This window comes from Panthera tigris, chromosome C1 (genome assembly GCF_018350195.1).
Source record: "Panthera tigris isolate Pti1 chromosome C1, P.tigris_Pti1_mat1.1, whole genome shotgun sequence".
NCBI classification, from domain to species: Eukaryota; Metazoa; Chordata; class Mammalia; order Carnivora; family Felidae; genus Panthera; species Panthera tigris.
In genome coordinates this window covers 27114831-27131271 of record NC_056667.1, presented here as the reverse complement: position 1 = coordinate 27131271, position 16441 = coordinate 27114831, and the positions used below count along the sequence as shown (strand labels likewise).

At 42.8% G+C, this 16441-nt stretch overlaps 1 protein-coding gene across 1 annotated transcript in view; it reads left to right on the top strand.

Moving 5' to 3' along the window:
* Positions 1-10087, top strand: part of PSMB2 (proteasome 20S subunit beta 2) — a 33012-nt gene extending 22925 nt beyond the window's left edge. Inside the window, exons 4-6 of the mRNA XM_007092460.3 lie at positions 5599-5761; positions 7248-7297; positions 9853-10087. Of these exons, the coding sequence (XP_007092522.1) occupies positions 5599-5761; positions 7248-7297; positions 9853-9960 (321 nt within the window). The 3' untranslated portion in view covers positions 9961-10087. The remainder of the gene's footprint in view (positions 1-5598; positions 5762-7247; positions 7298-9852) is intronic.
* Positions 10088-16441: the final 6354 nt, after the last annotated feature.

Sequence of the window (16441 nt, the reverse complement as noted above, 5' to 3'; positions counted from 1 at the left end):
CCATGAATCCTCAGTTTGTTCTCTATAGTTAAGAATCTCTTATGGTTTTCTTCCGTCTCTTTTTTTTTCCTTCCCCTATGTTCATTTGTTTGTTTCTTAAATTCCACGTATGAGTGAAATCATATATTTGTCTTTCTCTGATTTATTTCACTTAGCATAATACGTTCTAGCTCCATCCACGTGGTTGCAAACGACAAGATTTCATTCTTTTTGATGGCTGAGTAATATTCCATCGTATGTATGTGTATACACACACACACCACATCCTCTTTATCCATTCATCAGTTCTTTTTTTTATTTTTTAATTTAATTTTTTTAGGTTTTTTTTTTTTTAATGTTTATTTTTGAGAGGGAGAGCAAGCAGGGGAGTGGGAGAGAGAAAGAGAATAAGAATCTGAAGCAGGCTTCAGGCTCTGAGCTGTCAGCACAGAGCCTGATGTGGGGCTCAAACCCACAAACTGTGAGATAATGACCTGAGCTGAAGTCAGATGCTTAACCAACTGAGCCACCCAGGCGCCCCATATCCATTCATCAGTTTGGACATTTGGGCTCTTTCCATAGTTTGGCTATTGTTGATAATGCTGCTATAAACATCAGGGTGCATGTACCCCTTTGAATCTGTATATTTTTGTATCCTTTGGGTAAATACCTAGTAGTGCAAATACTGGGTTGTAGCAGTGTTCTGTTTTTTCATTTTTTCTTTTTTCTTTAAATTAATGTTTATTTTTGAAAGAGAGAGAGAGCAAGAGTGGGGAAGGGGCAGAGAGAGAGGGAAACACAGAATCTGAAGCAGGCTCCAGGCTCTGACCTGTCAGCACAGAGCCCAACACGGGGCTCGAACCCATGAATCGTGAGATCATGACCTGAGCCAAAGTCAGACACTTAACCAACTGAACCACCCAGGCGCTCCAAGGGTAGTTCTGTTTTTAACTTTTGAGCAACCTCCATACTGTTTTCCAGGGTGGCTACACCAGTTTGTATTCCCACCAACATCGTAAGAGGGACCCTTTTCTCCACATCCTGGCCAACATCTATTGTTTCCTATGTTAATTTTAGCCATTCTGATAGGAATGAGGTGGTATCTCCTTGTGATTTTGATTTGTATTTCCCTGATGATGAGTGATGTTGAGCATCTTTTCATGTGTCTGTTAGTCATCTGTATGTCGGAGAAGATATTTGCAATGACATATCTGATAAAAGGTTAGTATCCAAAATCTATAAAGAATTTATCAAACTAAACACCCCCCAAAATAATCCAGTTAAGAAATGGGCAGAAGACATGAACAGACATTTTTCCAGACATTTCTTCCTAAAATACTTATTTGTGCTGTTGTTCTCCCTTTGTTCAATTCTAGATGCATGACCTGTACCCTAAATTTTCCTTTACTTAGCAACCTATGTCTAAAGGGGGTTAGAGGGGTACCTGTGTGCCTCGGTTGAGCGTCTGACTTTGGCTCAGGTCATGATCTCACAGTTCTTGAATTTAAGCCCCACATCAGACTCACTGCAGTCAGTGTGGAGCCCACCTCAGATCCTCTGTCCCTCTCTCTCTACCCCTCCCCTGCTTGTGCTGTCTCAGAAATAAACACTGAGAAATATAATACAGGGGAATAGAAAGAAGGACCCAGGAGTCTAGTAAAAGGCAACAATATATGTCCATTCAGAGAGATGCTGGCAGTTGATTTAAACTTGAGTGAATTCTTGGAAGTAGGACCTATCTCTTTCTGACATTTGTTTAGTCATTTTCCTCATCTACTTGTCATACTAGGCATTAGCCACATATAAATTAAAACATATAATGCCTTCTGGTATGATTACTACTCATTCAGCACATATTTATTGAGCATATACTATATGCTTGTGTATCATTGAACAAACCAGACATAATCCTGCCTTCATGGAGCTTATAATTGGCATAAATATTTGAATTGGTAGGCTGTATCTTACACATAAGTATTTTTCTAAGCATACTACCAGCAGTCACACGTGTGTATACTGTCAGAATAACACAAAATTGAGGGGCTTGGAATTTGTCTCATTTCAGGAATACAGTAAGGAATCAAGAATATGAGGGACAATAACAGTCAAGAAACTCATAACTATGGCTTTGTCACTTTGAATTGAACACTGTGATTCTTAGAGGCACAAGAGTGACAATACATAAGACTTAATTTGAAATTTTAAAACACTAGTGTAAGGGGCATCTGGGTGGCTCAGTCGGTTAAGCTTCTGACTCTTGGTTTCGACTTAGGTCATGATCTCACAGTTCGTGGGTTTGAGCTTCGTGTTGGGCTCTGAGCTGACAGTGGAGGGCCTACTTGGGATTCTCTCTCCTTCTCTCTCTCTCTCTCTCTCTCTCTCTCTCTCTCTCTCCCCCTCCCTCCCTCCCTCCCTCCCTCCTTCTCTCCCTCTCTCCCTCTCTCCCTCCCCTCCCCACCTCCATTTGTTCTCTCTCTCTCTCTCAAAATAAATAAATAAACTTAAAAAAACAAAACAAAACAAAAGACTAGTGTAAGCCAGAGATCTTTGATGGAGTATTATAGGAAGAATTTCAGAAACTGCAAGTTGTTACACAGATGTATTGATTTAATTAGTCTAGCTAACACCATTTATTTATGCTTAAGCATCTCACACTTGCAGAAGTTGGTAATTCGAAGTCACACAATAATTTGTGAGTTATCTTCTCTACCACGTGTTGTAGCTTCTGAATACCAACTTTGATGAGTGTGTGTATCAGATGCTTAAGCATGAATAAATGATATTATATAGACCAATTAAGCAATACCATTTGCTTTTGAAGTTCTGTTGACATAGTTTCATGTAAAATCTTTTGGTGGTGGCTTTTAAAATCACATTGTTTTAAACACAGTGTAATCTCATAGTATAGCAAGATCCTCATTAGAGACAGAACATATCTAGGTTCTGTTGCTTAGACCTCTTTGGGTATCTGAGTGGATCCTTAATTTGCCATTACAACTTGATAAAATTGTTCTGATTAACCATACAGTGGATGTTTTAGCTAGTGAACGAAGAATTGTAGAGTTATCCTCTTAGCAAAAGGGTGAACTTTTTTTTTGTGATAGATAAGAGACTATATTGTGAAATCTCTTAGGGGAGGAAAACCAGTTAGAATTCCCTTGCCATCTCTCTGTTTCTCTCCTCTCTCCCCCATTCTTCTCTCTGCTTCCTCTTTTTTTTTTTTTTTTTTAATATTTTTATTTATTTTTGAGACAGAGAGAGGCAGAGCATGAGCAGGGGGGGGGCAGAGAGAGAGGGAGACACAGAATCTGAAGCAGGCTCCAGGCTCTTAGCTGTCAGCACAGAGGCCGATGTGGTGCTCGAACTCACGGACTGTGAGATCATGACCTGAGCTGAAGTCAGACGCTTAACCGACTGAGCCACCCAGGCACCCCTCTGCTTCCTCTTTGAGATTCTAATTCTAACCATAAGAACATGAAGGTATTCTGTGTCTGCCTGATTTTACAGTATGGTTTTCACACTTAAAAAAAATTTTACTAGAAAAAATCTATTAGATATATATACATATTTTATCTTTAGCTAATTTAAACAGTTTAGTTTTTGTTGTTTAAAGTGGAATGCTATTGAAAGGAGATTGGGGTATAGCTAATATGCTACGAAATGTAGGCAGCATCTTTTCTTCCAGAGTTTGGGATGCCTCACCTCTATTATTTTTTCTCACCATACTCCCCAGAAGCTAGAAAAGGGAAGGATTAGTTGACCCAGTTGACCCAGTTTTACACATAAGGAAACAGAAACTCATAGGGGTTAAGTGTCTTGCCTAAGGTCAGACTTACTAAGAATGTAGTTGCAGAATGTGGCAGAGAGTTCCAGAGCCTGGCAGAGTGTAGCACACTACCCACTGGGAAATGTGACAAGCACGTAATTATTTTCTCAGAAGACTTGACTACTGCTGGTCAGTTCTTACTCCTCTCAGAATATCCACCATCCACCCAAGGCAGAAACTTGTTTGCAGTTTAGGGCTACACTGTAATCTTTAGGAAATGTTACTTAGGACAACTGGCTTAGAATTCTAAGTTAGTATATAATATTTTCATGTGTTCTTCTAACATGAACTTCTTCAAGCTTCCAGGTGTCCATGTTAATCATTGTCCAAAGAATGTAAGGTGTCACTTTTAGGACCACTAGCTGTTATTACTTTATGCTTTATACACTCGCTTTATTACTTTAAAAGGGTGCATAAATGTATTCAGTTTCATTTAATGTGCATTTAATTGAATATGTAAATTTAAGGATGGGCACATAACCTGAGCAAGGCCTGCTCACTACCCACTGAGGCCAATGCAAGGTGGAAAACACATTTTCCGGAGAAAAAGGAAGCCTTGTAAAATGGGAGTCTCACCACTGATGCCTAGGGCCGTACACAGGCTGAATTTAACATGGTAAATGGCCCAGCTAGTGTAGAAAAAAATAATCTTCCATTTGGAGATGAAGATCAAGGCCGACTTACTAAAGGTTCTTTGTAGAAACTTGCATGTTTAGATTTGCCAGTAATACAAAGAAAGAACACCAGTTAATTACTTTTTGTTTGTTTCATTGATAAAAATTACTTTTTAGTTACCTTAGGAGAGCCTTCTTATATGAGAAAAAATGTTAGCGTTTCACCTAAATCTATAGTTCTTCCAGTGTTGCTATGTTTCCACAGTTCTTCTAGAGCATTTATGGACTTCGTTATTACTGTCTGCATTAAAGTTTAGTGATTTGAGGGGCACCTGGCTGGCTTAGTCAGTAGAGCATGTAACTCTTTTTTTTTTTTAATTTTTTTAACATTTATTTTATTTTTGAGAGACAGACAGAGTGAAAGAGGGAGATGGGCACAGAGAGAGGGAGATACAGAATCCGAAGCAGGCTCCAGGCTCTGAGCTGTCAGCACAGAGCCTGATGCGGGGCTCAAACTCATGAACAGTGAGATCATGAACCGAGCTGAAGTCGGCCGCTTAACCAACTAACTGAACCACCCAGGCGCCCCTAGAGCATGTAACTCTTGAGTTCGAGCCCCATGGTGGGTGTGGAGCCTACTTAAAATTTAAAAAATTTTTAAATGTTTAGTGGTTTGACTTAAATTTTTGAGACCTACTATCCTTCTGCACCCCCAAGTTGTTTCTTTAATACTATGGCATATAGTCTCTACCATCTGAAATTTTGGTCCAGGTGCCCAGATGGAATCTGTTTATTTTGGAAGATGTGGTTGGAGCTGCCGCTTTCTTTAGTCTGTGGCCTGACACTCTCAGAACTGTGTTTTTTGGTTTCAGCAGTTAGAAAAGACGTAAGAGCACCTATGTTTTGCTTTTGTAACAAGTTCTTGTCCACAGGCTTTACGAAGAAAGCAGCTTTTTTGAATACCGGTAAGTGCTCCCAATGCCCTTACATTCAAACAAGCTAACTTCCCTTTACAAACTCTTACCACACTCTTAGGCCTTTAGATTTCTCTCAGTTTTTACTTTCATCATGATTTACTTAGCTGCTGTTATTTTCTTATTCATCAGGAATTGGAATGATCCCATTTGTCATGGAAAGAGATGTTGGTGCTACTGCTTTGACCATGTCTTTCTTCTGCAGACCCCGTATCACGTCAACCTCCTCCTGGCTGGCTATGACGAGCATGAGGGTCCAGCGCTTTACTACATGGACTACCTGGCAGCCTTGGCCAAGGCCCCTTTTGCAGCCCATGGCTATGGTGCCTTCCTGACTCTTAGTATCCTGGATCGATACTACACTCCAAGTAAGTTCTAGCACTCTAGGTAGGGAATACAGTCCCGTCCTGAGCTGCCTTCTGGTTTTGTACACTACTCCTGGAGTTGGGTGGTCGGGGCTTGAATAGAGGATGGATCCTAGGAAGCACATCCAGGTACCTTCTGGAAGCTGCTCTCCCCTCCAGGTCAGTAGGGTTCTTGAAAAGCTAATAAAAGTCCTTCTTTTACCAGACAGAAGGAGATACTGCATATGTCCAGAGCTGGGTTTTGTTTTGTTTAAAAGGGTGCTACAGTAGTGACTAAAATTAATTTTTCAGTTACAAAAGTTCAGTTTTTTAATTCATTTTGCCCAGCCTAGATGCTTATTAGCATCTCAGCTATAAAGAATGAGCAAATAAGCAAAGTGGTTTGCATGTTTGAGTTTGTGAGGATGAACAGGTCCCCAGAATGACAATGGAAGATTTCTTTGCTTAAACATCAAAGCTTTTAAGGCCACAAGCCTTGGCCCTTCGCTTGGTTCTTTATCAGCTGCTGGCTGCCCCTCCTGTGAGAAAGAGCTGGCTCTCTACTTGTCAGTAAACTGTTAGCTTGGCAAAGCTTCTAGCACAGGGATGCTTTTGTGCTACATTCTATCTTCTGACTCCAATCCCAAACTTGACTTTAGCCACTGTGAGCAATAGGCACTTGGGATTCTTCACTTTTCTAGGCTATAGATGCAGCCCAGATAGCCATTCCTCTCCTTAAATTCCATTCTTCCCTATCAGTACGGTAAAAATCTGGCTTCTTTACTCTTTTTTTTTGGTGCTGCCCTCTCACTCAACCTTAGCCATGCCAGAGCTCCAGGCCACATCCTGAAAAGCATTAGTCTGGCCTCCTAATGACTGTTTCTTGGTTTGGCATCTGTCAGTAATACAGCTGACTTCCCCACCAAAATCACCACTAACCACCCTTGAAGCCTAACTGCATAATATGTCATCCCAGTTTGCCATGCCTGTGGACAGTTCCTTTGGCTCCTGTTTTATGAGAGTCTCAGCCCTATCCCATGAATTCTCTTTCCATTGTTAAACTGAGACCCAGCTGGGAAAGTGAGGCTAAAACTCTGGCCTGTCCTCCCTTGCCCTGATTTGCAGCTGGCTAGGGCAGATGGAACCGATTTAAGCCCTAGTCTAAAAGGGTGGGGTGGGTAGGGGTGAGGGGGATGGGCGATAAAAAAGAGGCAAGCCGCTGGACTTCTCTAGAGGCAGGCCCTGGCCATGGGAGGCAGAATTCCGTCATGCTTACCCTTCTCTGTAGCAAATCAATTTGCAATGGCTTGTGGCTGCCGGAGCACTGGGTCTGGGGCATCCTCCACTGCATATGGAATAAGTTTGTTGCAAGCTAGAAGGCTAGGTATTTTTTTGCCTTTTCCGTTTGTGTGGCATGCTGACCTGAAGAAATTTGAAACTTAAAAGTTGTGGCAGAGAGTTGGACTTGATGGCAACTCCTTGAATACGTGGCCTCTGTGTTCTCTTTCAGCTATCTCTCGTGAGAGGGCAGTGGAGCTTCTTAGGAAATGTCTAGAGGAGGTGAGTAGTTCCCACAGGAACCTGAAAGGAATGTTTATCTCTGTTTGCCAATATTGTTCATTCCTTGGTTGCAGTTTTTCCCTGATCTTTGCCAGAAGGTGTAATAAATACACACTAACCAGATGTGAAGTTGCTACCAGGGATAGAGTTTGGTGGGTAACAAACTCTCATGGGTTACCTCCCATCAATGTCAATTTTACAATTTAGTTATCTTTTTTTGGCTCATCCAACCTAGTGATTCTCAGAATTTGGCATGTATAAGAATCATCTTGGGAACTGTTTTTTTGATTGATTGTTTTGTTTTTATTTTTGTTTTTAAGCAGATTCGTGACTACCCTACTCCCATTCCCACCACTGATTCTGATTCGGTTGTCCTGGTGTAGAGTCTGAGTATTTGATTAGCAGTCCCAGGTGATTTTGCTGCAGGCGGTAACTGGGTCATATTTTAAGAACTACTACCTTAGGGACGCTTCAGTTGGTTAAGTGTCCGACTTCAGTCAGATCATGATCTCACGGTTCGTGGGTTCGAGCTCTGTGTTGGGCTCTGTCCTGACAGCTCAGAGCCTGGAGCCTGCTTTGGATTCTGTGTGTGTCTCTCTCTCTGCCCCTCCCCTGCTCCTGCTGTGTCTGTTTCTCTCTCTCTCAAAGATAAATAATAAAAATTTAAAAAAATAAAAGAAAAGAGCTATCTTAGACTTAATATCTGCTGTATTTGTGTCACCTGGGGTTGCCATACCCCAGGTGTCTGCTTTCTTTTAAAAAAATTTTTTATTTTTAATGTTTATTTTTGAGACAGTGCCAAGTGGGGGAGGGGCAGAGAGAGAGGGAGACACAGAATCTGAAACAGGCTCCAGGCTCTGAGCTGTCAGTACAGAACCCGATGTGGGGCTCTAACCCACAAACCGTGAGATCATGACCTGAGCCGAAGTCAGACACTTAAGCAACTGAGCCACCCAGGCGCCTTGTGTCTGCTCTCTTAACAGTCCATTAGTCCTGGAGAGAAAGCCTTCCCTGAGAATTCAGGAGGCCATAGAAAGCAACTGGGAAGCTTTAAGCAGAAGAAGAGAGTAGCTTTTAGTTTATGAGGCCAGGAACGTGGACCCCACCCATTAATACTGCTGCTAAGAGTCTAAGGCTTCGGGTTATGTATGGAGGATGAGGAGGAAGAGAAAGCAGCTCCCTTAGGCTTTTAAATTCTTTTACTGTTCTTGTGGCCTAAGGATGAACTTGAATTTGTGGTCTAGGAGAGAGCAGGTGGGTGAGAGCAGGTGGGAGCACTGAGCATAATGTCAATTTGCCTCTTATACAACCCTGTCTTCTTCAGTCCACAGTGTCCCCATTCTTCCTCATGTTTGCAAATCCCCTTTACAAAGCAGAAACTGAGGACAAACTCATGTACTTTGCTTAGCCATCCAGCTAAGAGACCATATTAGTCCAGCAGTCCTAAGTGTTACAGGGGGTGTCAGGGAGAAGCCACTGGCATATCAAGGGCTTTGAGACTTTATTCACTATGGACCCTAAACGTGATCATTTTAGAAACCCATATTTCTTGTCACCTTTTCTTGATTTTAGAGCTTGTTTTTGGATGTAGGAGTCATCAGCCAGAGGAGACTCTGGAAATGCAGTGGGTTTTTGATGCCCAGTCCTCAGCTGTAAAGGAGATGGGAAATATCACAGGAGGGAGGGCTTGGGCCTGGGGAGGTGGACATTTCTGGGATATGCTTCTGAGGGAGCAAGTAGAGAGCTTTGTGCCTTCCCTCTGGAGACTAAGTGAGGTGTCCAGGAAGGGTGGCCACAGAAGCCAAGATTTCCTCCAGCCGTCTTCCTCTATAATCACCAGCCAGGTTAGTGGGGCTGTCTGCTTCCATGCACAATAGAGCACTGCTTGTTTGGAACAGCCTCTCAAGCAGAGAGTCTTAATGAGAGTGCGGAGGTGTTATTTTAATCACAGGTCAGCTTGGACTGCAGGAGTTGGAAGTAGGGGTTGTTCCAAGAGCAGTTCTTCCAACACCCTTCCACCATTCCTGTGTCTACACACACACACACACACACACACACACACACACACACACACACACACAGATGGAGTCACACAGTCAGTCCTTGTAATGTCGGTGGGTGGGGCTATGGTGACTGGAGTAAATTCTTGGGACGTAGGAATACATTGCTTTGGTCCAAAGTTTATTCCTAGAGCAATCACTCTTTGTAGGCTGATTACCTTGAGACATTTTTAGAAAGAAGTCTGTGTTTACCAGACTGATTGGTAGCAGACTGTGGGGAATAGAGCTTTGGATTTTCTTACTCTTTCATCAGCTGACTGACCAGAGACAAGCTCCCAGCTGCATCTCCCAGTCCTCCCTCACCACCTTCCAGCCTCCAGCTGCAGTTTGGGGTTTTTTCAGTGTCTGAGTACTGACTGCCCCAGTACAATATAAGCTCCACAAAAGCAAGGATTTTTTATCTGCTTGTATGCCCAGTGCCCTCGAAGAGAGCCTGGCCCATAGTTAGTGCTCAGTAAATACTTTTTGACTGATTTTCTTCATCTCTGTCTGCAGCTCCAGAAACGCTTCATCCTGAATCTGCCAACCTTCAGTGTTCGAATCATTGACAAAAATGGCATCCATGACCTGGACAACATTTCCTTCCCTAAACAGGGCTCCTAACCTCATGCCTTCTCTCCAGTTTGCCAGGGAACTTTTTTTGATGGGCTCCTTCGTCTTTTTCTACTCTTTTGACGTGCATCCTTGATAGATGGTTAATTCAGAATAAAGCTGAATCTGGATACATTGAGCTCTCTGTTTTGAGTCTCCATTTACCTATCATCACTTCAGGACAGAAATGGAGAAAGGATGATCTGCATTGGACTTTTTGCCGGGACTGTCTTTCCTTCTGCCCCTTTCCCTTCATTAATGCTCTAATTGTCCTTTTAGCTGATAGCCCTGCATTCTGTTTCACTGCCTAGCTTCCTTCCCGTCTAGCTCTTTCATATATCTTGCTTGCTAATGTCTCATTTCCCTAAAGCAGTGGTTCTTTTTACCCCTAAGCTTAACGTTTTAAAAATTAGTTTGAGGGGCGGCTGGGTGGCTCAGTCAGTTGAGCATCCGACTTCGGCTCAGGTCATGATCTCACTGTTCGTGGCTTCGAGCCCCGCATTGGGCTATGTGCTGACTGCTCAGAGCCTGGAGCCTGTTTCAGATTCTATGTCTTCCCCGCTCACACTCTGTCTCTCTCTCTCTCAAAAATAAATAAACATTAAAAAATAAAAATTAGTTTGAATAAATAATACGTACACTTAGTAAAAAATGCAAGTGATACAAAGACACACAGTAAAAAATGTTTCTGCTGTCCCTATAATTTGATTACCTGCTTCCCTTCCCAGAGGAAACTTCAGCTACTAATTTCTTACCTACCCTTTAAGATAGAAGTTGTTCCTGTATAAAGCACAAACACACACGTATGCATGCGCACGCATACACACATAACCCCTCTTAAAAGTATTTGTAGGGGCGCCTGGGTGGCACAGTCGGTTAAGCGTCCGACTTCAGCCAGGTCACGATCTCGCGTTCCGTGAGTTCGAGCCCCGCGTCAGGCTCTGGGCTGATGGCTCGGAGCCTGGAGCCTGTTTCCGATTCTGTGTCTCCCTCTCTCTCTGCCCCTCCCCCGTTCATGCTCTGTCTCTCTCTGTCCCAAAAATAAATAAAAAACGTTGAAAAAAAAAAAAAGTATTTGTAAATGGTCTGCATACTGCTTCTTAATTAATTTTTTTTTTTAACGTTTATTTTTGAGACAGAGAGAGACAGAGCATAAATGGGGGAGGGACAGAGAGAGAGGGAGACACAGAATCGGAAGCAGGCTCCAGGCTCTGAGCCATCAGCCCAGAGCCCGACGGGGGGCTCGAACTCACGGACCGTGAGATCGTGACCTGAGCTGAAGTCAGACGCCTAACCGACTGAGCCACCCAGGCACCCCACTGCTTTTTAATTTAACATATACTAGATTGTTCTATATCAGTATACATATACCTATTTTATTCTTGTTGACAGTTGGGCAATGTTCTATTAAATTGATGTGCTGTAGTTAATTAACCAAATACCTGTATTACTTCCTAATCATTCTTTTTGGGAATGAATAATGTAAATGTTTTTTGATTAGTGCCACTAAAATGATGGTTCTTAACTGGATGTATGTATCAGAATCATCCCGGGGAGTTTTCTTCTTTATACATGATTAGGCTGCAGTCACTCCCAGATTCTAACTAAGCAGGTGTGGGTCCTAGACATAGGAATATTTTTTAAAGCTTCCTAAGTAATTTGTGTCTTCAGCCATGATAGAGAATGGTTGGATGGAAGTTTCTTTAGAGCGTGGTCCTCAAGCTTAAGCATGAATCTCAATTCCCTGGAGGGCTTATTGATACACAGCTTGCTGGGTCCTACCCCTGTAGCTTCTACATGTTTGGGGTATGGCCTGAGATTCTGCATTCTAACATTTCCAATTGATGCTGCTGCTGCTGCTGGTCTAGTTAACACACTTAGTCTTGTCTTTTTTTTTAATGTCTCATTTTACTTTTGAGAGAGAGAGAGACAGAGTGCGAGTGGGGGAGGGGCAGAGAGAGATGGAGACACAGAATCCAAAGCAGTCTCCAGGCTCTGAGCTGTCAGCACAGAACCTGACACAGGGCTCGAACTCACAAACCGGGAGATCATGACCTGAGCCGGTGGGATGCTTAACCAACTGAGCCACCCAGGTACCCCTAAACCCCACTTGGTCTTAAACTAAGATGAGCCCTACTTTATCCAGTTCTGTGCTACTCTTAATACCATATACAGATAATTTTTTGTTTATCTGAAGTAAAATACCATCTCTCTAAGATACTACCTACATTCAGAACCTTTGTACTAACTATTGTGTTAACATCAGATTAGAATGTCATATACTTTGGGGGACACCTGTGGTAGATGTTTAAACCATAAGAAGAAATTTAATCATTGGGTAAATGGGGAAAAAGAGATTCATATCACCACAGCTGGTTCAACCTCTACTACCACTATGAATATGCGTAGGTTTTGGCTTTTGGCTGGATTTCTGGGTCTTTTTCTAAGGCATCTATTTTTAGAGCTCCACAGGTGATTCTGATGCTTGCCCCAGTTGAGTATCTGTACTAAAATTTAGGAGTCCTGCTTCATGGTTTTCCCATCTGTGAAATGGTCAAAATTGTACCTATTCCATGGGGGATAGTTAGGAGGATTCCATGAGGTAACGTGAAGCGTTTTGAACAGGGCCTCGTATGCGGTAAGTATATAATCATTGTGATACTGCATCCACTGCTCACCAGGAATAAACTTGTTATTCTGCATGCATGCGTCATCAGGAATGAAATGGTTCTCTGTCTTTGAAGTGTCCCCAGGGCAAGCTGGGTAAGTCCACCAGCCTACCCTAACTCCAGTCTCCTTTCTCCAATCCATATCTCTTTTCTGAACCCCAGATCAACTTACTCCTAAGCATCTCACCTCCAGCATCAGATGCTCTACCGACTGAGCCAGCCAGGCACCCTGGCATCATTTATTTTTAAGAAACTTAATTTAGAATAAATTTGGTTTTATACAAAATTGCACAAGATAATGCAATGTTTCCTTCTACCTCTCCCCTGGCTCCCCCTTAGGTTAACATCTTACATAGCCACTATGCATTTGTCAAAAACTAAAACCAATATTGATTAGTACATTAGTATTAGCTCTGACTTTTATTCAGATTTTACCCATTTTCCCATGAATGTCCTTTTTCTGTTCTGGAATACAGTTCAGGATGCCACATTGCACTTAGCTAGGCACCATTTTTGGTGCCTTTTTCTCCTTCCTTCACATAGTCACTGAGTTGTAGCAGTTTTACTTCCTAAATCTCTTTTAGTAAAACTCCCAAGTATTCTGGTTTATCATTCACCTTCTTTCCTGGACTATTTTAACAGCCTCCTACCTTCTCTACTTTTAATCTTTTTCCTCTCTAGTTCTTTCTCTGTACTCTACAAATTTGACCATCCATACATCTTTTCACTTAAAACTTTGATGGTTTTCCACTGTTTCTAGAATAAAACCCAGTTCTTTAGTTTGACATGTGAGGCATTTCATAATCCTCTCCCATGCTAGCTCCCCAGTTTCTTTTCCCTCTTTCATACTTCATAAAGCCCGTGATCCAACTGAATTTCCATGGCCTCAACATACATTTATGACTTCACACCTGTATATGCCCACTGGAAGGGTAAGCACTGCTTCTTGAAATTTTTCTTACAGATAATATATATGTGTGTGATTGAGTCATAATGCAATACGCTGTTTTCTCATCTGTTTTCTTCCACCAGAGTTAATTATTTTAATGCCAGCTGTATCCCTCTAAATTGATTTCCTGGAGTTTGAAAAACACTGGGAATTCACTGATTGTTTAACACTCATGCCCGAACTGCTCAGAATGGTCTTCCGATTGGTTCCCATCTGCTTTCAGGTGATTAATACACAGAAAGCAATCTATTCCTTCGTGGGGTAGAGGAGATAGGTTGGAGAGGAGAACAGCTGGTTTGCCTCAGGGTAGGGAAGCTGAGCCCTGACTAGTAAAGAGTTTGGAGAAGCGGACAAGGAACCTCTGAGTGGTGGGGGAGGGTGATGAGAGAGCTTGAGAAATGCTTGGCTTCCCAGCTCAGCACCAATGGCTGAGCCTGCTCTGCCTGAAGCCCAGAGTCCTTTCACTGTTCTTTGTCTGGGCCCTTTGCTCGACGCAGGCAAAAGTTCTCAGTATCCTAATTGTCTGCTGCTCACTTAGCTCCTCTGTGTGTTAGGAGGTTGTGTTTGACAGGAGAAAGGCCTGCTGCTCAGCCTCACTCACCTAACTTCATGAGGTTTCAAAGAGGGAAGGTGGTCAAAGGCTATGCATTCCTTCAGGAGCACCGTGACCCTTTAAGACAAATGAATATGGGGCACTTAGGGTGGCTCAGTTGGTTGAGCATCTGACTTTGGCTCAGGTCATGATCTCGCAGTTCACTGAGTTCAAGCCCCATACTGGGCTCACTGCTATCAGTGTGGAGCCCGCTTCGGATCCTCTGTCCTTCTGTCTCTCTGCCCCTTCCCCACTTGTGCTCTCTCAAAAATAAATAAAACATTTTAAAAAAGGTTTAAAGAAATGAGTATGAACTCAAAACATTGATGCTTACCTAGTCTAAATACTCCATTTAATTCACAGCTACTTGCTTTGTGAGAAAGAAGTTATGTAATCTGTATATACTTTTTCTTTAATCATCATCTACTTTTCCTTAGGGGTAGACCCAGTTTGTCAGGGGATAAAACACAATTTATTTTGCTGTGGAATCACCAACAAACAGAAGTTAACTGGGAAGAGTCAAATTCTGAGACCTCATTAGAAGCTTCTTATGCCACTTATGTTCTCCACAGTATACTCCTGCCTCTGTACTGTTACCATCTTGACCATATACTGGAGGACAAGAGCCTTAGGGCCCAAAGGGCTGGAGAACCTACTTTTGTTTGACTCAGACCTGAGAGCACCTTTGCAGAGGGCATGTGGAGCAGTGGGAATGGAGGGGTGGAAGAGACAGACCTGTATGAGCCCCTCTTACTTGCTCTCTGACCTTGGTCAAGTTGCTCAGAGGTAGAATTTTATCCCTAAAATAGAACTTGGTGAGGACTACATGGTTAACTTAGGGAAAGTTGTCCAGCACTGAATGGTTGATGATAAACTGGTTCCCTCCATGTTCACCTTAGAGATATTTACAGCCTTTTATTGATTTATTACCACGTGCTGAGCATTGTTTAAGTGCTATATGTCTGTTATTTCATTTAATCCCCTCAACTTCCTGTAGTCTCAAACAGCTTTAGTGGTTGAGTGTCTCTTGCCAGGCCCAGGGCTTTGGTTAAAGCAGAGCATACATACTTCCAGCCTTTCCTCCATTCCTCCTTTCATATGGGTGGGATGAAGCAGTGAACCTTCTTGGGAAAAGAAATCACATCTTTGGACCTTTCCCTAGGAGATGCTTCCTGGACTTTATGTTCCCTTAACTCCCAGCATCTTTGTCTGATGACACACCTGCAAAGAACTGGGGAAGAGCATTCCAGGCAAAGAGAACAGTGAGTGCAATGACCCTGAGGCACAAAACTAAGCAACAAAAAGGAAACTAGTGTGGCTAGAGCAAAAGGAATGATGAAGAGAATAGTTGAAGGTTGGAAGTAGACAAAGTCCAGGTCATTGCAGGGCTTAGTATGAAGGTGTACCAGTAAAAATAGACCAGTTGAAAGTTACTTCAGTAGTCCTGAGGACGAGGGTAGTGGCAGAGGAGATAAAAGAGGATGGACCTTCTGATGCATTGGGTGTAGGGAAAGAAACAGGACTCCTCCATTTCCAGCTTGAGCAGCTGGGTGGGGAGTGGTACCATTTACTGAGAGGGAAACTGTGGAGCAGGTCAAGATTTGAGAACCTGGTCACTTGCTCCATTTTGGACATAAATTTGAGATGCCTGGTAGACAATCCAGTGGAGACACACATCCTGATACACATGCAAGCCTCGAGTTCAGGCAGAAGTCCCCAGGGAACACCAACAGAGGTCAAGTAGAGAACGAGCCAGAGTTGGAACCATGGAAGTCGGAGAAAACCAGAATTTGGGAGCCACAGAGAAGAGAGTTTCAAAAAAGAGAAAGTGGTCAGCCTATCAAGTGCTGCTAAGTCCAGAGAAAAAGCCCTTTGGATTTGACATTGTGGCTGTTGATCACCTTGCTGAGTGGATTTCGATAGACTGGTGGGGGTAAAAGCCAGATTGAAGTGGGTTAAAGAGTGAATTGGGGGTGAGGAAGTGGAGGTAGAGGTATAGCAATCTTTCAAAAACTTTTAACTGCAAGGGAAATAGATGGGGAAGAGACCCTAGAACGTGAGTGCTTTGGGGAGTGATGTAGTAGATGATTGTGTAGATGGAGAGACTGATGGATACAGGAAAGAAAAGATGCCTAGCGAATGAAATCCTCAAAAAGAGCCGAATTAGCATCGGGGACACACACACACACACACACACACACAGAAGTAACAGATGCTGACACAGCAAACAGACCCACTCTCTATACCCCCTCACACAGAGGTGCCCACAGCCCCTTCCAGTGA